Here is a 23,791-nt window from a genome sequence, read left to right as displayed (position 1 = left end):
GTATCCAAATGGTTAGTTCTCCCTGTATTCCATGAGATCTAACCTTCCTAATCAGTCTCCCATGGGGAACCTTGTCGAACGCCTTACTGGAGTCCATATAGATTGCAGCTACCACTCTGCCCTCATCAATCCTCTTTGTTACTTCTTCAAAAAACTCAATCAAGTTTGTGAGACATGATTTCCCACGCACAAAGCCATATTGACTATCCCTAATCAGTCCTTGCCTTTCCAAATACATGTACATCCTGTCCCTCAGGATTCCCTCCAACAACTTGCCCACAACCGAGGTCATCAAGTAAAAGTTACTTTTCACCTTGTCTGTGGGAGCATCTCGATAAATTGCTGAAAGTTTGAAGGGGTATTGAGTAGTCACCCACCACACTCTGCTTCCCACACATTAACTCTCCACTACCTCTTCCAGTAGTTTAACAGAGATTTCACTGCAGGCACTCTTACTCCCATATCCCATATCACCCCCCTTTCTGAGGTAGGGTCAGAAGTCACACAACACGAGGTTATAGTCCAACAGATTTATTTGAAATCACAAGCTTTCAGAGCGCTGCTCCTTCCTCAGAAGAAGTGACGACAGGGACAATAGGGACCTCACCTGATGAAGGTGCAGTGCTCCAAAATTGTGATTTCAAATAAACCTGTTGGACTATAACCTGGTGTCATGTGACTTCTGACGTTGTCCACCCCAGTCGAACACCGGCACCTCCACCTCATTCCTAGGAAAAAGCTTTGCTCAACATGGGGCTCAGTGGTTGTTGGTGGTGGGGGAGAGGGTAGACGGGGGAGTTGAGTTGATGTCACAGACAGATCATCACTGGTCTTACCAAAGGACAGAATTCAAGGGGCTGAATGGCCTATTGTTGGTCTTGACTCTTCTGTACTCTGGCCCTCTCCTTCGTCTTCCTCAACATCATAGTGACAGTTCCAGCTTCTCCTCATCGCCGTTCTTCCTCAGTGACATCTTCTGCCACTCTCTGTTCTGTTGTCATCCACTTTGTTTCCAGAGATTTTTACCTCTATTCGGTAGCAGCTCCCATTGCCCACTGCCTACTCAATCTTGCCAGTGGCCAAGGCTGGCTGTAACTGAGGCCTTGCTGTTAAGATCCAGACCTGTATTGTTGTGGATTAGATCAGCCCTCAAAAATATTTTACGAATGTCACCTAGACCCTTGCCCTTAAATTCAAATGTAACAAGTCTCAGATGCAATGCGACTGGTCAAACAACTCAACATTACGCGAAACACTATTTGTTTAAACATTGTGGTTACACTAGAACCAAATAACTTAGCAGATTGGAAACTTAGCAGATAAAGTACTTAACCATTCCAATATAGTAACAACCCATAAGCACACCCCCTGGAAAAAAGAAAGGAAATTCAGACACAGATTCTCACATGCAGTTCTTCAATCCAGGAGGAAACAACATCAAGAGAAAGTTCAGACAGAGTAGTAGGTAGGAGACACTCACTGAAGCTTCCAACTCTTTTGAGGTTCCAATATCTTCTGATGTTCCTGAAAAACCAAAATGCAGAAATCAAGCCACACCCATTTCAGGCTGTTACTTAAAAAAAAACTCCCAAGCTGTTCACTCAAGTCGCCTGTTCAGTACTTCTGCCTCAGTACATATCTTCAAAACAAAAGCACTTAAAGAGACAGCATTGTTCCACTATTGGCAGGATCTCCTATTCCCTTCAAGAATTTCCATCTGCATCATAGAGTGATTGCAATCCACCAACTATTCTAGAGAGCCAGCCTGAGATGGTAGAGGAATTCAAAGCCCAGCTGTCAGTATGAAATGGTCATTGTTGATAGGGGTACATGGTACTAGTATATTGAAGCACAGTGGCTCAGTGGTTAGCACTGTTGCCTCACAGCACCAGGAACCCGGGTTCAACGTCTGTGTGGAGTTTGCACATTCTCCCTGTGTCTGTGTGGTTTCCTCCAGGTGCACCAGTTTCCTCCCACAGTCCAAAGATGTGCAGGTTAGGGCGAATTGGCCATGCTCAATTGCCAATAGTGTTCCAGGATGTGTGAGTTAGGGGTGAATGTAGAGTAACAGGGTAAGGAAATGGATTTGGGTGGGATACTGTTCGGAGGGTCAGTGTGGACTTGTTGGGCTGAAGGGCCTCTTCCACACTATAGAGATTCTGTGATTCTAAAGCAAGCTTTTTAAAATAGTTTTCTTTAAACAGTCAGGACTGTTATCCCTTTTGCCGTTAAGATAAAAATTTATTTATTGCAAAAATTTATTAGGACTAATCTTTCTTCATGTTCATATTGGATGATTCCTCATGTGCATGTGTGTGTTTGTGTTTGAGAAATCAAAAGAAGGAAGTGTGACATTTTCTCTATCCCCGGCGAATGAATGTGAACCCAGCGCATCCAAATACGGACGATCACATTTGCCCACCATATTCTCAAATCCCTCCAATCCTCTTCCTTCATTTGTGTCTCCAATGTCACCTTGAATATTGACATTGTTGTCACTTCAATCACTCAACCTCAGGAACACCACTTCCTCACAAACTCCCAGCTATCTTTTAAAATCCCATGATTAATCCACACACTCCTTTCCTTGGTTCCTCAACTATTTATTCACCCACTTTGGCCAAACTCCGTTTTGCCTTTCAGTGGGAATAATCCCGATTCTCCGTCTGAAAATGTTGCAAATAGGTTGGGCGCAGAGATGGAGAATGTGTTAATGTTTCATTCAGGAGATGTCGTTTGTGTGATTTGTTTAGGCTTTACACTGTGGGGATCAAAGTACTCATGGAATTGGAATGCAGTTGACTCAGGTCCTCACTGTGATCTCGTTGGAGAGCTGGCCCATGCTGTCAGAAACCGGACAAAGCTGAGATTTGGCCTGTACCATTCTCTCTTTGAATGGTTTAACCCAGATTTCCTGGAAGATGCTGCCAATGTGTTCACGACCAACAAGTTCCCCACAACCAAGAGCTTACCAGAGCTGTACGAAATCGTGAACAAATACCAGCCAGAAATTCTCTGGTCTGATGGAGATGGAGATGCACCCGACACCTACTGGAACAGCACTGGTTTCCTGGATTGGCTCTATAACCACAGGTACTGAGCTGTGTGTGTAGGTGAACCAGTAACCATCCTCACCTTAATTTCCATTCATTCATGGGATGTGGGCGTCGTTAGCAAGGGATTATCCATCCCTAATTGCCCAGAGGGTAGTTAAGAGTCAACCATGTTGCTGTGGGTCTGGAGTCCTCTGTAAGCCAGACTGATTAAGGACAGCAGTTTCCTTCCTTAAAGAACATTAATGAACTAAATAGGTTATTCCAGCTGGAGACAATGGTTTCATGCTGATTGTTCAACTCTAAATTCCAGATTTTTATTGATTTCAAATTCCACCATCTGCCGTGGTGGAATACAAACACAGGTTCCTAGAACATTTCCTGGCTCACTGGATTAATAGTCGGGTCATAATACTACTGGGAGATAGCTTCCCCAGAAAGTAGGGAGTAGGCAAGGTTAGGAAGGGAAAACAAGTGGAAACACTCTTCCCCACCTAATTCCAATCCCTTCACACCTCTGACTCCACTCGTTTTCCACCCTCAATCCCCTGGTTTTCCTGTTGTGCCTGACATGAACCTGCTGTATAATTTGGAAACATATCACTGTTCCTTCACTGCTGCTGGGTCAAATGCTGAGCCTCCATCCCGAACGGCACTCTGGGTGTAACTATTGCTGTATACATGCAGCTCCCTTTGCTTTCTGGGTGAGGAATCCTGTCTATAAAATGTCTGAGACGTAAACAAACAGAACACAGTCCCTTCACTGTTAGACACTTACCTCCCCCCTCATTTAACTCTGCTCCTGTAATATTGTTGTTCTAGCCCAGTTGGGAAGACGGTTGTAACTAATGACCGCTGGGGATATGGCACAATCTGCAAGCATGGTGGCTACTACACCTGTACTGATCGGTATAACCCTGGCCACCTGCTGGCTCATAAGTGGGAGAATTGCATGAGCATAGACCGGAAATCCTGGGGATACAGAAGAGACGCCAAACTCAGTGATTATCTTTCAATAGAAGAACTGGTGAAGGTAATATGCATACTCCCTGCCTCTCTCTGTACTTCTGAGCTTTGCGCTGTCTCTGTCTCTCAATGTCTGTCTGTCTGTCTGTCTCTGGTTGGAATTCCACACACTGCCTGCGAATGGGCTGAAGCCATGGGAGTGGGTGGTTAAATTGGGGGCGTTGGATGATGCCATGGCCTATGACCTTTGCCCTGCCTCTTCAGCAACCACCACATTGGCAAGAATTGCTGGAGAACACCTCTCACTCTGACCTTGTGATTGGTTCCCCTCTTCCCCATCAGTGTAGCCTGCCTGATGAGTCCTGAGGCCATTTACCTGCAGGGTGGCTGCCCATCAGTGAGGGTGCTTTTGGGACTGAGGTGCAGTGAGAGAGTGTTGCGCTGTCACAAGTGCTGTCTTCCAACCCAGTCGTGCCTGCAGTGAGGATCCCACACCATGACTTTGAAGAAATGCAGGGAATCCTCTTGGTGCCTTCGTCGATGTATTTTCCTCCATGGAAATCTTATCTGATCATTGTTACCTTGCTGGCTGTGGGGATTTCTGTGCACCAACTGGCTTTAGCTTTTCTTACATTGAAAAAAGGATTACATTTCAAAAAGATCATATTTACCTAGGATGCATCTTGCCAGGTCTGGTGGTCATGAGAGGTGCTATATAAATGCAAGTCTTTTTTTTCTGGCTGTCTGTCATTCTCTCTCTGTTGTAAAGATCACATATTTATTTTTCTCTTTTCTTTTGGATTGTGGATTCTAAAGGGTGGATATCCCTTCAAGCTAAGGAGAGTGCACAAAGCATGTTTACGGAGCACTTTGAGTTACATAGAAACAGGAATAGGCCATTCAGCCCCTTGAGCCTGTAAAAGTTGCAAAACCTGCCGGTACACCGTCCCCCTCACCTCCATCCGGGGCACCAAATAGCCCTTCCAGATGCGTCTCCTCCAACCTAGTTTACTGCATCAGGTGCCCCCGATGTGGCCTTCTCTACATCGGGGAGACCGAACGTAACTTAGGGAACGGCTCACCGAGCATCGCAGAGGCTCCCAGTCACCGCCCATTTCCCACACCCTTTCCTACAAAACCATAAGAGAAAATGCTGGAAAGTCCCAACAGGTCTGGCAGCATCTGTAAGGAGAGAAAATACCTGACGATTCGAGTCTAACTGACCCTTTGTCAAAGCGGTCTAACTACCTTCTATTCATCATTTCCCAATTGGCCTGCAGAACCATCCTTGGCCTCCTCCATTGCCAAAACAAACCACAACTCCTACTGGAGGAACAACACCTTATCTTCCTCTTGGGCACCCTACAGCCCAGAGGACACAACATTGAGTCCTCCAATTTCAAATAACTTCCCTCCCCATCCCCTGACTCCCTTCCCAGCCCCTCCCCCTCCCTTCCACTGCTCCATGCCACTAACTGGATTCATTCCTCCCATTGACCAACCAGGTCATGCCCTCTACCTGTCTTCACCTATCCCCACCTCACCACCCTGCCCCCACCACTCCCTTTATACGCAGCTCTGCTCACAACCAGCCCTAATGAAGGGTTACACCTGAAACGGCGATTTCTGCAGCTCCTGATGCTGCCTGGCTTGCTGTGTTCTTCCAGCCTCATGCCTGTCTAATTCAATGAGATGATGGCTGATCGGCCTAACCCCATATAACTGCCTTTGACCCATATCCCTTAATTGTGTGCAATAATGCCTTTTCCTGAACAGTGAGAGTGAACAAAGTTAAAAATCACACAACATCAGGTTATAGTCTAACAGGTTTATTTGGAAGCACTAGCTTTCGAAGCACTGCTCCTTTGTGAGGTAGCTAATGAAGGAGCAGCGCTCCAAAAGCTAGTGCTTCCAAATAAACCTGTTAGACTATAACCTGGTGTGTGATTTTTAACTTTGCCCACCCCAGTCCGACACCGGCTCCTGCACATCAGTGCGAGTGAAAGCCGACAGGGTGAAGATGATGACCTAGAGGGGAATCTGCCTGACTGCAATGTTTTGTCAGCTCCTTTCCAGGTTTTGGTATGAGCAATGGAGCAGAGGGGCTGGTAAAGCAGAAATACCTCTCTGTGTATCTTCTGTGTGGAAAACTAACTGAAAGCCTCCTGGGTCGCTGTTCTCCCTTACCATTATTTTTGTAAAGTGCTGTGAGAAAGTGAGGACCGCAGATGCTGGAGATCAGAGTCAAAGAGTGTAGTTCTGGAAAAGCACAGTAGGTCAAGCAGCTTCCAAGGAGCAGGAGCAGGAGCAGCAGGGGTGGCAGGGTGGCTCAGTGATTAGCACTGCAGCCTCTCAGCACCAGGGTTCCAGGTTCAATTCTAGCCTCAGGCAACTGTCAGTGTGGAGTTTGTCCCCGTGTCTGTGTGGGTTTCCTCCAGGTGCTTTGGTTTATTCCCACAGTCCAAAGATGTGCAGGTCAGGTGAATTGGCTGTGCCAAATTGCCCGTAGTGTTAGGTGCATTAGTCAGAGGAAAATGTGTCTGGGTGGGTTACTCCTTGGAGGATCGGTGTGGACTTGTTGGGCCGAAGGGCCTATTTCCACACTGTAAGGAATCTAATCTAATAACTATCTGTCCTTCCATCTTGCTATCTCTCTTTCGCTATATACAGGTATCTGTCTCTCCCTCCCTTGATATGTCTCCCTATCTTTTCTTCCATTCCTTCTTTTCCTCTATGTCTGCATCTTTATTTGGGTCATTCGCCTGTAATAGGATTACTTATTGGTGGGACACTTCCATTGATGGGGCTGCTAACCAATGAGATCAAAGATTGCATCATAGCCTAACCAATATCTGATCATTCGGATTGGTCCAACATATTTCTTTGCCGAATCTGTAAACCAATGGGAGATCACTAAGAAGCCCAACCAATAGGATTCAAAATGAGAATTGATGCAATCATGGGCTGCCCAGTAAGGAAGGTATTCCTGTAAATAAAATGGTTACATTTCAGGTCAGTTACAGGTTCACAACCATGAGAGATTACAGTGGGACCATTGACATCTTTACTTCACTCAAAACAAAAAAATAAAAATATAAATGATGAAATATGCTCTTAGGAAAAAATTAAAATGAAACAATTTGCCATGAGTCCATTTTGCAATATTAGCAAAGAACAAGCACCAGTCTGCATTTATGTAGCACCTTTTAATGTGGACAAACGTCCCAAAGTGCATGACAATATCAATATCAGGCAAAACCTCACACTGGGAGAAACTGAGGACTGTAGATGCTGGAGATCAGAGTCAGAGTGAGCTGCTGGAAATGCACAGCAGGTCAGGCAGCATCCGAGGAGCAGGAGAGTCGACATTTTATGCATAAACCCTTCATCAGGAATGAGGCTTGTGGGCCGGGGATGAGAGATAAGGTGGGGGGAGGGGAAATGGGTAACTGCTGAAATCCACATCGATCCCGTGTGGTTGCAGGGTCCCAAGGTGGAAAATGAGGCATTCTTCCTTCAGGTGGTTAGGGAGTGGTGATGGAGGAGGCCCAGGATCTGCATGTCCTTGGTGGAGGGGGAGTTAAAGTGTTCAGCCACAGGGCGGTGGGGTTGGTTGGTGCGGGTGTCCCAGAGATGTTCTCTGAAACTTTCCGCAAGTTTTCGTCTTGTCCCCCCGATGTAGAGGAGACCGCATTGGGTGCAACGGATACAGTAGATGACATGGGCGGAAGTACAGGTAAATTTCTGTCGAATGTGGAAGGATGCTTTGGGGCCTTGGACGGAGGTGAGGGGGGAGGTGTGGGTGCAGGTTTTGCACTTCTTGTGATGGTAGTGGAAGGTACCGGGAGAAAACTTTACATTGAGCTGATATACACCGATTGGGTCGAATGGCCTGTTTGTGTGCTGTTTAACCCCACTCACCCCACCTTTTTCTGATGTTCCCCTTCCACCCACCCCCAGTCCTGAAGAGGAGTTAAACTCAAAACATCGACCTCTCCACCTCCTGATGCTGCCTAGCTTGCTTCCAGGCCCCTTCTCGACTACCGTGTATTTTAAAAGCTGGATTAAAGCTTAAATTATTTGGACTGGGAAACTGTAAACTTTGTTTGCATGATATCGCACATTAACAAGGAATTCTAATCAGACAAATATCACTTTGAAAAATATTTATGGAAGATTTGTCTGTGAGAAGCATTGATTCTTTCGTTCACTCATTCCAGACCCTGGTTGAGACCATCTCCTGTGGAGGAAATCTCTTGATGAATATTGGCTCCACTCATGATGGACGGATACTCCCTATCTTTGAGGAGAGGCTGAGGCAGATGGGGCAGTGGCTGCAAGTAAATGGCGAGGCAGTATACAGTACAAAGACCTGGAGAGTGCAGAATGATACCATCACTCCTGGAGTCTGGTAGGTTTATAAAGAACAAGGCCTCTAGGGGGCAGAGGTGGGAAGTTTTATTTTTTTTTTGGGTCAAAAAGGTACCCCAACAGTTATTTTTAATTCAAATTATTTCCAATATATTTTTGACAATAGTTGCAAGTGTGTTTGCCCTTTGCAGTTAGAATAGTTTCCATCAACAATAATTCATTTGACAGTCCTCAATAAACTCTATAGTTGACATATTCTTATGGCAATGTACCATGAAAAACAAACTACATGCATGGAGATGGGGATTAGTCAATACATAGTGTACATAATGGTGGCACAAGAATGCATCCATGGAAATACCAAGAAGATACAAAAAAATACTCACTTGATGATAAAAAACAAGTCATGGATGCTGATTAGAAAATAATAGCACCATCATGTCCTTACATACTGTAATCAAATCATAACAAATAAAACCTTTAGATAAAAGCACTCAAAACTATACAAAGTAATTTTTGGGAAGTTTTATTCTTGGGGTGGCCAATATCCATCATGATTAGGTCAGAAGTCACATGACACCATGTCATAGAAGTCACATGAGGCTGCAGTGCTAACCACTGAGCCACCGTGCCACCCCTGCTGCTCCTGCTCCTTGGAAGCTGCTTGACCTACTGTGCTTTTCCAGGGTGTAAATGGGATTGGGGAGCTATGTAGACTGAAATAATGTATGAGGTATGGTCTCAATGAACGGTGGAACAGGTTTGTGTGGCTAAGCTCTCTCCTCCTGTTCCAATGGGGGTGGTAGTGGCTCAGTGGTTAGCACTGCTGCCTCACAGCACCAGGGACCCGGGTTCGATTCCAGCCTCAGGCGACTGTCAGGCAAGCTTTTGGAGCGCTACTCCTTCAGCAGGTCAGATGAACTTCACCTGATGAAGGGGCAGCGCTCTGAAAGCTTGTGATTTCAAATAAACCTGTTGGACTATAACTTGGTGTCATGTGACTTCTGACCTTGTATACCCCAGGCCAACACCGGCACCTCCACATCATGACTAGGCCTCGGGGTTCATGCTGAAATAAGATGAAGTAAAGTTCTAATTGTCCATTGAAGAATTTATTATTTTTTAAAATTTCCAATTGATTGAACAAAATCAATTCATGCAGTTACTTTTTGCTAATCTCGTAAAAACACACACATTGGAATTTATAGTTCCACTTCAAAGCATTAATCACAACTTGGAGCAAACTGTGAGTTACGGGCAGCCAACTGTGATAATGCAAGGTTGTGAAATCAGACCTACAATATGAATCTTATGATGGTAATCCCTGTGCTTCTGTGAACAGACAGAGAGAAATAGCAGCTTTTGCTTTTAACGTTCCAGAGAGTTTATTTTTCAATATTTAAAGGGTGGGAGCTTCTAATGCCTACCAACTCTGACGAAGAATCTTTGAGACTTGAAACGTTAGCTTGTTCCATATCCTGTCCATGGATGCTCCCTGACCTGCTGTGATTTCCAACATTTTTTGAATTTGTAGCAGCTTCTCAGTTGCTTTTGACAGTGATAATGTGATTGACAGTTTTAATTGAGTTTATGTACTTGCGTGTCTACTCCACTTGTGACAATCTCAAGGTACACCTTACCCTTCCCAAAGGGTACTGGAGCCCCGCTAAAGGTATTCCAGGACCATATCCAAGAGGATGCAGGGCACCTCTGCAAAAAAGGGCTTCCTAACTGTCTGAGACTCTCTGAAAAGGTTAAACCTGCTCCGTCAGGTGTAACATGCACATGCTCTGTTTCCCACTGCTGGCTAAGAAGAATTGGAGATGAGTGGAGGCAGTTTCTGTATTAGACAGACTGTCTGTGACACACAGGTGTAAAATTTAGCCCCCCACACCCCAACCCTAGTTCCCACAAGAAATGTAGCTGTTATGTTTATGCGAGAGACCGTCAGATTTTCCCTCTGTTGACGTTTTGCTAATGATGGAGAGACTGTAAAACCATAAAATATAGAAGCAGAAATTAGGCCACTCAGCTCATCAAATCTGCTCCACCATTCAATCATGGCCCCTAATGTATTTCTCAACCCTATTCTCCTTCCTTCTCCCTGTAACCCTTGATCCCCTTACAAATCAAGAACCTATCTATCTCTCTCTTAAATACACTCAATAACCTGGCCTCCACAGCCCTCTGCAGCAACGAGTTCCACAGAGTTACCACCCTCTTCATTTCAGTTCGTCTCTTCACCTGAGGCTCTTCTCCTTGTGTCCTAGCCTCTCCTACGAGGGAATCATCTTCTCCACAGTCCACTCTATCTAGGTGCCTCAGTACTCAATCAGATTCCGTCCTTCATCTTTCTAAACTCCATCGAGAACAGACGCAGAGTCGTCAACCGTTCCTCATATGACAAGCACATCGTCCCTGAAATTATTCTTGTAAACCACCTCTGGACTGTCTCCAATGCCAACACATCCTTCCTTAGATATGGGGCCCAAAGCTGCTCACAATATTCCAGAAGGGCTGTGAACAGAGCCTTGTACAGCCTCAGCAATACGTGCCCTTTATCTTGTATTCGAGAAGCTCTCCATTATTCTGAAATTTGAGACCAAATGTGATAGACAGGAGTGTATCAGAGGTCAACCATGATCTTATTGAATGGCTGAGCAGGCTCGAGGAGCAAGATGGCCTACTCCTGCTCCTGGTTCCTCTGTTCTGATGTTAGCACATTGCTATCAGCCATGGCTCAATAGGTAACAGGTAAAAACAATGACTGCAGATGCTGGAAACCAGAGTCTAGATCAGAGTGTGCTGGAAAAGCACAGCAGGTCAGGCAGCATCCGAGGAGCAAGAAAATTGATGTTTCGGGCAAAAGCCCTTCATCAGGAATAGAGGCAGGGTGCCTGCAGAGTGGAGAGGTAAATGAAGATAAATTTATCTCTCCACTCTGCAGGCACCCTGCCTCTATTCCTCAATAGGTAACAGTCCACCCCTCCGCTGTCACAAGGTCTCTTTATCAAGTTTCCCTCCGGAGACTGGAGCACAGTGACTCTCCAGTGCAGTCCTGAGGGAGTGCTGCGCTATTGGAACTGCTGTCTTCTCACAGAGTTGTTAAACCAGGGGCCCCATTCTGACCCCTTGAATGTCAAACATTCCTTTCAAATATTCCTCTTTGCCAGCATTTTGATCTGCTCATTTCTCATTGCAGAATCCCCACGGTGTGGAAACAGGCCATTTGGCCCAACATGTCTACATCAACCCTCTGAAAGAGTATCCCACCCTGACCCATTCCCCTATCATATTACTCTACATTTCCCCTGACTAATGCACCTAGCCTATGCGTTCCTGTACACTGTAGGCAATTTCCACCGAGCCTGCACATCTTTGGATTGTGGGAGGAAACTGGAGCACCCAGAGGAAACCCACGCAGACACAGGGAGAATGTGCAAACTCCACACAGACAGTCGCCTGAGGCTGGAATCGAACCCCACTGAGCCACTACCACCCCATTGGAACAGGAGAAGAGAGCTTAGCCACACAAACCTGTTCCACCGTTCATTGAGACCATACCTCATACATTATCTCACTCTACACAGCTCCCCAATCCCATTTACACTAATGCCTTTGGCCGCCTCATTCACTCACTGACCAGGCCCTCATTTCCATTCTGAAAGTGTGATGGTGCCAATGCTGTTTGTCAATTATTGAAGACATTTTATCTTCTGAGAATTTATTATGTTTTTCCAGGTACACAGCTGGAGTGGAGAAAGGGGTGGTTTATGCAATATTCCTCACCTGGCCAAAACTAGGAATGCTGGTCCTTGGAGCTCCTCGTGTTACAGCAGGAGAAACAAAGGTTTGAATCATTGAATAACAGACAAGGGTGTGTTAGAAGCCTTTGTGGTACAGTGGGTAGTGTCCCTGCCTCTGAGCCAGAGGATGCGGGTTCGAGCCTCAGTCCAGGTCGGTACGTCCATAACGTGGTCACACAAGTGCACTGTCAACTGGTCAATCCTCCCCCCATTGGCAGGCAGTGAGGGGTGGGAATTCATGCGTGGCCATGTGATGGGAATAAGTGACAGCTGCTACAGGCTGTAATACACATGCACAATGTGTGTTTCTACTGCAGTTCATATTCCTTGGCGGTTTAGTTGGTTCACCTGGCCGGAGGATCAGTGTGGGTCAGGTTAGAGTGAGCAGAGTGGGTCTTGGTCACCTTTCTGGTCTGAGTGAATGCAGGACCCTGTTCTTGCCTCGCCCCCTGCTGATGGTCATGGTACAGCAAACATTGTTTTAACAAGAGCCTTCTGCACCTTCCATAAACCGGCAAAATTATGTACCTCAAATACCACAAGGTTTACGGCATTATTCTGACCATATTACATAGGCACAGAAGCAGGCCATTCAGCCCATTGAGTCTGCTCATCCATTCAGTGAGACCTGATAACCCTCAGCTCCACTTTCCTGCTTTGTCACCATTCATCTTGGTTCCTTCAACTAGTTAAAAATCTACCTCAGCCTTGAATATACCATCCAATTAGTATAGCTTTTAGAGTCATAGAGTCCTACAACACGGAGACAGGCCCTATGACCCATGCTGATCAAAGTTTATTCACCTCAGTGTAAGATTAGATTAGATTCCCTACAGTGTGGAAACAGGCCCTTTGGCACAACCAGTCCACACCGACCCTCTGAAGAGTAACCCACCCAGACCCATTTCCCTCTGACTAATGCACCTAACACTCTGGGGCAATTTAGCATGGCCAATTCATCTGACCTGCACAACTTTGGACCATGGGAGGAAACCCATGCAGACACGGGGAGAATGTGCAAACTCCACACAGACAGTCTCCCGAGGCTGGAACCGAACCTGGGTCCCTGGCGCTGTGAGGCAGCAGCGCTAACCACTGAGCCACTGTGCTGCCCAAATATACTTGTTGTTCAATTAAATGGCCTCATGAAATATCAAGAGTTGGTTTAATTTTGCGTCAATATCTCTTCAAATACCGCAATCTGCAGTAATGCCTGAATGGTCAGTTGAGGGTAGGAGTGAAACGGCTCTCTGCTGGTAAGTTTTATTTAAGACAAAGTTTCATTATTATTTAAGTGATTTATGCTGTAAATTAAGTTTACCTGTGATGTGTATTGCCCCTGCATTACATTTCTATTATTCAGTGAGTGTGCTTACAAAGGTAATGTGCACCTCTTGATTACCCAGAATATTCGATCATCCGGCACATTCCTGGTCCCCTCGATTTAATTTGCTTTGATTTATTATTGTCACGTGTACCTAAATACAGTGAAAAGTTTTGTATTGCATGCAGTACAGGTAGATCATACCATACAAAGTGCATTAGGATAATAGAACAGAACGAGAAATACAATGTAACGGCTGCAGAGAAGGTGCACAGAAAACGAGAGCAGCATAAAATTTAATTTGAGAGGTTCATTCAGAAGTCTAATAACAGTGGGGAAGAAGCTGTTCTTGAATCTGTTCTTATGTGTGTTTAAGCTTTTGTATCTCTGCCCGATGGAAGAGGGTGGAAGAGATTATGACTGGGATGGGAGGGGTCTTTATAATGTTGGCTGCTTTCCCGAGGCAGTGGGAAGTATAGATGGAGTCAATGGATGGACGGCTGGTTTGTGTGATGGACTGGGCTGTGTTCACAACTCTCTGCAGTTTCTTGGCATGAGCAGTTACCATGGGTATAGATTTAATTATTGGTATCTTTTCCCCAGGCTGGGGGACTTTCAAATCTTGGGGGCAGACTTTTAAAGTGAGAGGAGAAAGATTTACAAACGACATGAGGGGTAATTTTTTTTATACAGCGGGTGGTTTGCGTTTGGAATGAACTTCCAGTGGAAGTGGTGGATGTGGGTACAATTAGACTGTTTTAAAGACATTTGGATAAGTACATGAATAGGAAAGGTTTGGAGGGATATGGGCCAGGAGCAGGCAGGTGGGGCGAGTTTAATTTGGGATTATGGGTCGGCATGGACTGGTTGGACTGAAGGGCTGTATGACTCTATGAGCCCACAGTGTTATATTCAGAGAGAATGCTTTCTGTGGTGCATCCGTAAAAATGTGCCGGTTAATAAAAGGTTTGCTGTACTGTGGGTTAGTTCTGGCTACGGAGAGAGAGCAGAAGAAAGGTCAAGTGATAACTGACAAAAGCTCAATCCAACTGTCCTTACCGTCGAGATGGTTTATACATGTGCATTATTTTAAATTGTTGTTTAATATTGAATTTATTTTATGAATAAGGTAACCCTCATTGGATACCCCGAGCGTCTGCAGTGGGAGAAGTTTGGAGAGCAGGGTCTGCTGGTGCTACTACCCAGAGTCAACATCAACCAACTGCCGTGTCAATGGGCCTGGAGTCTGAAACTCAGTGAGGCCGCCTGATGAGCTGAGCAGTGCTGGGTGACAGTATTCAAGAGTTTCTGAACTGTCAGGCTGTGTCTCAGCAAGCGGCACACAGCACTTTCTCACTTGTTTGTTTAACTTTGTACTTTGGAAATGAGAAATTTCAGTTCCTGAGAAATGTTTCGGATTCAGCTGATGCGGCAAGTGATTTTGTTGGTGTGTTGTCAGGACTGATGTCCAGTTAATTTTTTTTATCTCTCTGTCCTTGTACTTATTTGGGAGTCTGTGAAAGACAACACTTCTCTCAGGAACTGTGGATGCGGTTTGTACTTGGTGCCAGTTTCCTTTTCATTCATGGATACGGTTGTCACTCTCCAGGTCAGCAACTTATTGCCCCATCCCTAATGGTCCACAGGGCAGTTAAGAGTCAACTCCATTACTATAGGTGTGGAGTCACATGTAGACCAGACCAGGAAGAGTCTGATGAAGGGCTTATACCCGAAACATCAATTCTCCTGCTCCTCGGATGCTGCCTGACTTGCTGTGCTTTTCCAGCACCACCTTCTTGACTCTGATCTCCAGTCCCCACTCTCTTCTCGACCAGGTAAGGGTATCAGTTTCCTTCCCTAAAGGACATTAGTGAACCAGATGGGTTTTACCAACAATCAGAAATGGTCTCATGGTCAACTTTCGACCCTTAATTCCAGATTCTTTATTGAATTCAAATTCTAACATCTACCATGGTGGGATTTGAACCCAGGTTCCCAGAACATTGCCTGAGCTTTTGGATTAATAGTCCAGCATCATTTCCACTCGGCCATTGCCACCCCACATTGAAGATGCTGAAAGCCATCTGCCTGGTGGTCACATTGCTGTTTAGCTTGATGGGAGGTCTCCTGCCTTAGATCATAGACAGTCAACCTGGGTCTGATACAAGCTAGTGAAAGACTCATTGGATTGCCGGTGTGCTTAACCATGGGTGAGTTCAGAGGTAAGAGAGAGTGGGATTTCATCTTGGGCAGTGGTTTGAGATGCGTGGGAGTACATTGGCAGGCTATGATAGGCCTATTGCAATGTCCAATCCCATTCCCAGTTTGATATATGTCAGATTGTTTTATGCTAAAGCATCCAAGTTTAATTTTCACCCCAATATTTGCTGTTTCAACAACTGTTTACATAAATATCATAGAATCATTACAATGCAGGAGGAGGCCATTCAGCCCATCAAGTGTGCACCAACCTTCTGAAGAGCATCACACTGTCCATCCAATCCCTACATTTTCCCTGGCTAACCCATGTAGCCTGCACATCCCTGGACTGTGGGAGTAACTGGAGGAAACCCACGCAGACACGGGGAGAATCTGCAAACTCCCCACAGTCACCCAAGGCCAGTCCCTGGCGCCATGAGGCAGCAGTGCTAATCACTGAGCCCCTCATATAGCACTTGTAGTCAATGTCCCAATGTCCCAAGCACAATCAGTCAAGGGTTGACACTGAGTTATAAAATGAGATATGAGCATCATCGACCAAAAGGTGAAGTGAAGAGTTGGGAGAGGGGGGTTTTCCGACATCTCTTGCTCAGGCAGGAGTGATGGAAGTCAGATCTACACAGGAAGCCAGCGTAAAGAGGGGTGCAGAGATCTCAGGGGGTCGTGGACTGAAGGGGATTACGGAGATCGGGCAGGAAAAGGTCATGAAGGAATTTGGAACCAAGGATAGGGATCTAACAAGGATAGGGATCTAACAGTGAGCTGAGCCAGACTGGGGAGTGACTGGAGGCGATGGTGAATGGGACTTGGAGCAGGTTCGGATACCGACAGCAGTGAATAAAAAACTGAAAGCTCTGCAGTTCTGAGGAAGGGTCACCGGACCCAAAACGTTAACTCTGATTTCTCTCCACAGACACTGCCAGACCTGGTGAGCTTTTCCTGCAATTTCTGATTTTGTTACTGTTAGTGGTGTTCCAGATGAAAGATGGGCATCCATCCAGGTGAACATTGGAATAATAATCACTGGAAAAGATTAAATGTAGGTTTCAGCAGGAGATGTGATGAGGCAGGGAGGAGTTGGGTGTTGTAAGTTATACAAATACTCATGGAGATTTGGCTTGGGTCAAATTAAATTAACATATTTAAACAGGTAAATACAAATATTTTATTATTTTGGTGTAGTTATTTGGTAGCTTTCTTGGATGTTTAATGGTTTGGTTAGAAGTGATTGAGATTGGCATTATTCTAGAAGGTTGCAAATATGAGATACTACATTGCACAGTAATCTCCCAATTTATAGTCCTGGCTGATCTTCACAACTGCAATCTGGGTATATCCTTGTTCTGATAATGGTCAGTGTTTGCCCTTTAATTACTGTTCTCAACAACAATTCGTATTTATATAGCTCCTTTTAACACAATAGAAAAAGTGCTTCACCAGAGAATTATAAAATGTGTGAGGGAATATTAACCCAGATGAACAAATGAGGATTAAGGATGGTTTTAAAGGAGGGAGGTAGGGGGCGGGGAGAGTGACAGGGAAGGAATTCCAAGGTTTGGGGTCAGGACTAGTGAAGAAGGCGTGGTCACCAATGGTTGAGGAATTAAAATCAGACAACGAAGGAGGCTGCAATTGGACGAGGCTGAGGGGGGGACAATGGACTATTCCACTCCAGGAGCCATCGTAGTTGAAACAGATTCTGTTCTTGGCTCTGAGCGGAACTGTTGTGAGAGCAGACATATTCAAGGTTTATAAAATCATAAGGGGTATGGATAGGATGAATAGCCAAAGTCTTTATCCCAGGGTAGGAAGGTGAATTAGAGGGCATAGGTTTAAGGGGAGAGGGGAAAGCTTTAACAGGGGCCTAAAGGGCAACATTTTCACACAGAGGGTGGTACATGTGTGGAATGAGCTGCCAGAGGAAGTGGTAGAGACTGGTACAATTACAACATTTAAAAGGCATCTGGATGGGTGGATGAATGGGAAGGAATTAGAGGGATGTGGGCCAAATGCTGGCAAATGGGACTAGATTAATTTAGGATATCTGGCCAGTATGGACGAGTTGGACTGAAGGGTCTGATTCTTTGTTATACAGCTCTATGGTCCCTATGGTCTGGCAGTATTTGTGGAGAGAAAACAGAATTAATGTTTTGAAACCAGATCTGAAGAAGGGTCACTGAACTCTGCTTCCTTCCCACAGATGCTGTCAGACCTGGTGAGATCCTCCAGTAATTGCTGTTTTTGGATCAGATTTCCAACATTCACAGATCTTTGTTTTATTTTAGAATTGGAGGAGTTTAGTTATTTTTGGTGGTTGTGCATCTGAAGGAGGTTATGGAGGTAGTGGGGAAGCTGTGGAGGGATTTGAGCACTTTGAAAACAGATGTGTTGCTTGTGTAGATCAATCCACTTGACTTGGCGAGAGTGAAGGCACAGGCAGCTGGGTTTGAGATAATCCAAACTTTCAGAGAGTGAATTATCAGCCAAGAGGTGGGACTGTCGAGAGGTAACAAGGTCAGGGTTTCAGTTGTGTATGGACTAAACTCTACAAATCGGTAGAAGAACACTTTTGAAAGGCAGGTTATGTACCCCAACCCCCACCCCAACCTGTCCTATTGTTGAACTGAGAGACGCAGGCCTGAGTGCCAGAGTCTAGCATGTTAGGGGTGTCTAGTTTGGGATACGGCCAGGACAGGGTAGAATCCAGCTCAGGACCGAATGACCCCTATCAGTTAAGCTGAAAGCCAAGGACAGAATCTGCTTCAGCTATGATAGCTCCTGGTGTTGAATAGCCCACTGTCTCGACCCACACGTGAAAATGGTCACTTGGGAGCATTGGTGGAGGCTGCTGCCACCAAGATCATTGCCAACTAGACCAGCACTTTCTGGAGATATGATTGGCCCCATTTTCTCCAGCAATTCAATCACAATTCACTTCAGCAAATTGTACTTATTTTTCACTCATTCACAGCATGAGAGAGTCACTGGCTAGGCCAGCATTTATTGCCCATCCTTAATTACCTAGAAGGCAGATAAGAGGCAACCACATTGCTGTGGGTCTGGAGTCACTTGTAGGTCTAGACCAGGTAAGAATGGCAGTTTCCTTCCCTAAAGGACATTAGTGAACCAGATAGCTCCTGATTTCATGGTCATCTTTAGTTTCAAACTTCCAGATATTTATAGAATTCAAATTCCACTGCCAGAGTGGGATTCAAACCCACATTCCCGCCCATTCCCTGGGTCTGTGGATTAACCATACAGTGATAATCCCACTAGGGCATCACCTCCCTAGGATCACATGCAAACTGGTGAGGCAGAGGCTGGAATCAAAGCATAAAGGGCAGGAGTCAGTCACCATCATTTCACACACAACAATCCTGCAGCAACCCAACAGGGTCAGGGACTTGATTAATAACCAGAAGCCTAGGTCTGTGCTACGCTGAGTGACATTGTTATACAGACTGGGATATGGCAGGGTGGGTCTCAGTGGAGTCTGAGATCACTGGGGGTGGGGTGTCCATGAGCGGTCTATCCAGATCCTGGTATTGGTCTGGGTCTGACTGCTAGGTAACGGAAGGATCCGTCCAATGAAAGGGCATTGTTGAGATGGCGCAGTGGCTATACTGTGGGCAGAATGATCAGTGGTGCTGGGTTTGGCTGAGTTGGCAGCATTGTTACTCTGGGCAGCCTGGCAAAATCTTGCCAGCCATGCCCAAGGGTGGGGAACATTTGCAGAAAGGCCAGGCCCCACCGACGTAGTGCTGCCTCAGAGTCAACTCGCCAGGAGATGGGTGAACCTGGCATCAACTAGCCTGCCAAGCCTGAAGGCTGGTTAATTATCCACCACTTGGTGCACACTTGGGTGTACTGCTGGGATCTTACTGTGCAGCCGGCAAGCTGGAGGAGGCCTCCTGGTAGCAGGCAGAGAATGGATTTGGTATCTTCTCTAAACCAACAGGGGACGGGGGTGGAGGGGAAGCATGGTGAGAGTACGGGCAGGTGGAACCCTAGTCATGAATGAACAGAGCTTGAGGGGCCGAATAGCCTACTCCTTACAGTCTGGTTCATTAACCATTGGGGTTGAGATCTGGAGATGTTTCGGAGGGCCAGTGAGCGACTAGGACAGTAAGATTGTGTCTGAAGATTGTGTTTCTGAGTCTCATTCCTGAGATTCCAGGTCCACAATCCAGATGACAATCCTGACACAGTACTGAGGGCATGCTGCACTATCAGAGAAGTGTCTTTCAGAGGAACTATGAAACCAAATCCCCTATCTGCCCTGGGAGGGGGTTTGTAAAAGCTCCTGTGAAAAATTCGGAAAGGAGCAGAGGCTGTCCGGGTCTCCTGGTCAATATTTACTCCTCAACCAGTCTTGGGACAAAGACAGATTACCTGCTCATAATTACAGGGCTGATTGTGGGATCTTGCTGTGTGTAAATTGGCTGTTGCGTTTCCAAAGTCACAACAATAGCCTACACTTCACCCCCGACATTTGTCGCCCTCAGGCTGTCGAAGGTGCTTTCCCAGTCCAAGTCTGAATGTTTAAGAAAAGCTAATGTATTGTTAATGAGCAGCTGGAGGAGCATCTGCTCTTCCTATTAGAGTCTGCCACACAGGATCCTCCAATCAATCATTTGTGGAGCACCAGCCCCTTTCGAGGTTCACTAGATTGGTTCCAGAGATGAAAGGCTTGTCTTTTGAGGAGAGTGTGAGCAGTTTAGGCCTGTACCCGCTGTAATACTCGCTAAAGATGAGCAGAATGAGAGGAGATCTAATTGAGGAATAGAAAATGCTAAAGGGGATTGACAAAATGGACATGGAGAGGATGTTTCTCCTTGTGGGGCTATCCAGCGGAGTTTTAGGAAACGGTGGAGCAGATTAAAAACAGAGATGAGGAAAAATGTCCTTTTCCCAAAGCACTGTGTATCTGTGGAATTCACTACCTCAGAGTGAGGTGGGTGTGGGGACGTTGAGTAAATTTAAAAAGGAGACCTAGATTTTTAATTAGTAATAGGTTGAAGAGTTATGGAGAGTGAGCAGGAAAGGGGTTGGGACCAAGATGAGATCAAGTGTGATCATATTGAATTATAGATGCCCCACCATGCCTAAAGAGGCCATTCGGCGCATCGAATCCACACCAACCTTCCGAAGAGCATCCCACCAGCCCCAGCCCCCCACCCTATCTCTGTAACCCATGGCCAATCCACCTAAGCTGTACATCTTTGAATAATGGAGCAGGCTCTGAACTCCTCTAGCCAGGAGAGTGGGGCTGGGAAAGCACAGCAGGTCAGGCAGCATCTGAGGAGCAGATTTCAGGCATAAGCCCTTCGTCTTGGGTCTGATCTCTAGCATCTGCAGTCCTCACTTTCGCCCTCTGAGCTTCTGTATCCTCATCCTTATCCCCTTCACATTAAAGATCCTGTCAGCTCAGTCCTGCCTGACCACGGATGATGATGTGATCCCGACATATTCTGAAAGCAATATATTGACTTCCAATTCGAGTGAGTGGTGAGTATTGACTCAGCCAATCTTCATGGAGATTGCTTCAGGGTCATTTTGACCTTTGTGTTTGTCCCTGTTATTCTGACCAAGTTCCAGTCTGGCAGCCATTCTGTGGCTGGGTCTATATTTCAGGTTTTTGATCCACTCTGGCAGATTGGGAATTAGAGGTTTACAAAGCTGGAAATGTGTCCATGACCTTATGACTTTGTTGTATTATAATCTCTACAGTATGGAAGCAGACCATTTGGCCCATCAAGTCCACACTGACCCTCTGAAGAGCATCCCACCCCATCCCTGTAACCCCACAATTCCCCATTTGCAGATACCTAGCCTGCACATCCCTGGACAATACGGGATAATTTCCCATTGGAAACCCACCCTAACATGCACACCTTTGGACTGTGGGAGGAAACCAGAGCACCTGGAGAAAACCTGAGCACACATGGGGAGGATGTGCAAACTCCACACAGACAGTTGCCTGAGGCTGGTATCGAACCCGGGTCCCTGGTGCTGTGAGGCACCAGTGCTAACCACCGAGCCGTCGTGCTGCCTCACGAAAGTTAGTTCCTTCACAAGTGTCCTTTAGGGAATGAAACCCAGCCTCCTTCCCCAGCCTTGGTCTGTATGTAACTCCAGGCCCACAGCAATGTTGAGTCTGCAGTGACCAATGGAAGAGCAGTGAGTGTTCAGCTAGTTGATGATGTCACCTCCCCGGATGTGAGGTGTGTTTGAGGGAGCAGGGAGGAGAGGTTAGGACAGCATCCTGTGGAGTGCAGATGGTCCGAACGGAATGCTGGAGGTGTGATGATGCATTATATAATTCACATGGCCTCAGGTCAGCAATCCTCAGCCGTTTGGAAAAAAGACAATGCTCATCCCTCTGTGAGGAGGTTAGAAAAGGAGCAGAGGGTTGAGAACAGGGATGAGTGATTTATCAATCACATAGTGCCAACTCTGTCCTGGGCATGGATTAAGGCCAAGATTAGTTTGAGGTTCTATTTCTCTCTCCGAGCACTGTTGACTTCACAAGTCTGACTCATCAATGATACACACTTCTTGGCATAGAGTCATCTTACATGCCGTGTCAACGTTTGTGAAGCAGAATATTCCAGAATACTACCCTGGGCATTCAGGGTTCAGGGAAACGCCGGGTGAATACCATCATACAGACAGAGGCAAGAGAATTTATCATTGGGAATAAGGAAATGACAGAGAAACTCAGTCAATATCTCATGTCTGTCTTCAAGGAGGAAGGTACAAGACAAAACCTCCCCTAAATGGATGTTGTGAAACTTGAAAGGGTTCAGAAAAGATTTACAAGGATGTTGACAGGGTTGGAGGGTTTGGGCTCTAGGGAGATGCTGAATAGACTGGGGCTGTTTTCCCTGGAGCGTTGGAGGCTGAGGGGTGACCTTATTAGATTAGATTAGATTCGATTCCCTACAGTGTGGAAACAGCCTTTCAGCCCAACCAGTCCACACTGACCCTCCAAAGAGTAACCCACCCAGACCCATTTCTCTCTGACTAATGCACCTAACACTATGGGCAATTTAGCATGGCCAATTCATCTGACTAAAATCATGAGGGACATGGATAGGATAAATAGCCAAAGTGTTTTTCGCATGGCAGAGGAGTTTAAAATTAGAGGATCATAGGTTTAGGGTGAGAGGGGAATGATTTAAAAGGGACCTAAGGGGCAACCTTTTCACACAGAGGGTGGTGCGTGTATGGAATAAGCTGCCAGAGGATGTGGTGGGGGCTGGTACAATTGCAATATTTAAGGCATCGGGATGGGTATATGAATAGGAGGGGTTTGGAGGGATATGGGGTAAATGCTGCAAATGAGATTAGGTTAGATTGGAATGTCTGGTGGACACAGACAAAGGGGCTGCTCCTGGGCTGTGTAACTCTGTGAGTCTATAAAATAGCAGAAAAACAAACGTTAGGCAGAATGGGGGCATTGAGGGAAATTAATGTTTGTCTTGGTGAGATTGTGGATACATTGGTAATTGTTTTGTAAAATTCCATGGATTCTGGAATGGGTCTTGTAGATTGGGGGCTTACAAATGTAACACCTGCATTTTAGAAAGGAGGGAGAGAGAGAATGAGGAAAGAACAGGGGTTAACCTGATGTCCATCGCAGAGAAATAACTGGAATCTGTCATTTCGAATGTGATAATTGCTTTCTTCCTGATCTGATTGGGCAGAATCAGCAGGGACTTAGTGAAACACCATCTCATGTGACAAGCATCTACTGTGGTCATTAGTGGATGTCATTCATTTTAATTTTGAGAAGCCATTTGATAAGGTTCCATACAGAAGGTTGGAGCAGGGTGGGATTGGAGGAGCAACTGAAATGGATTGCGAATTGGTCAATAAATAATAAAAAAGACAGTCGGAGTGAATGGGACACTCTGGTGTTGACAGGCTGTGACTCATAGGGCACCATAAGGAGTGGAGTTTGGGCCCCACCTGTGAGACCTGGCTGGTAACAGGTGGCTGATTGGTTCGTGGCATTGTTATCAGCCAGACAACAATTATCTGATTGG

General features: G+C 45.9%; 1 protein-coding gene across 2 annotated transcripts in view; it reads left to right on the top strand.

Moving 5' to 3' along the window:
• Nucleotides 1-15,080, top strand: part of fuca2 (alpha-L-fucosidase 2) — an 18,544-nt gene extending 3,464 nt beyond the window's left edge. For both annotated transcript variants that reach the window (XM_043695291.1, XM_043695290.1), the window contains exons 3-7: nucleotides 2,754-3,093; nucleotides 3,876-4,086; nucleotides 8,240-8,430; nucleotides 12,132-12,240; nucleotides 14,650-15,080. In XM_043695291.1, the coding sequence (XP_043551226.1) occupies nucleotides 2,754-3,093; nucleotides 3,876-4,086; nucleotides 8,240-8,430; nucleotides 12,132-12,240; nucleotides 14,650-14,790 (992 nt within the window). In that variant the 3' untranslated portion in view covers nucleotides 14,791-15,080. The remainder of the gene's footprint in view (nucleotides 1-2,753; nucleotides 3,094-3,875; nucleotides 4,087-8,239; nucleotides 8,431-12,131; nucleotides 12,241-14,649) is intronic.
• Nucleotides 15,081-23,791: the final 8,711 nt, after the last annotated feature.

Source organism: Chiloscyllium plagiosum, chromosome 9 (genome assembly GCF_004010195.1).
Source record: "Chiloscyllium plagiosum isolate BGI_BamShark_2017 chromosome 9, ASM401019v2, whole genome shotgun sequence".
In the NCBI taxonomy this organism is placed as follows: domain Eukaryota; kingdom Metazoa; phylum Chordata; class Chondrichthyes; order Orectolobiformes; family Hemiscylliidae; genus Chiloscyllium; species Chiloscyllium plagiosum.
Note: the sequence above shows the minus strand (reverse complement) of the source record. Positions and strands in the feature narration are given on the sequence as shown.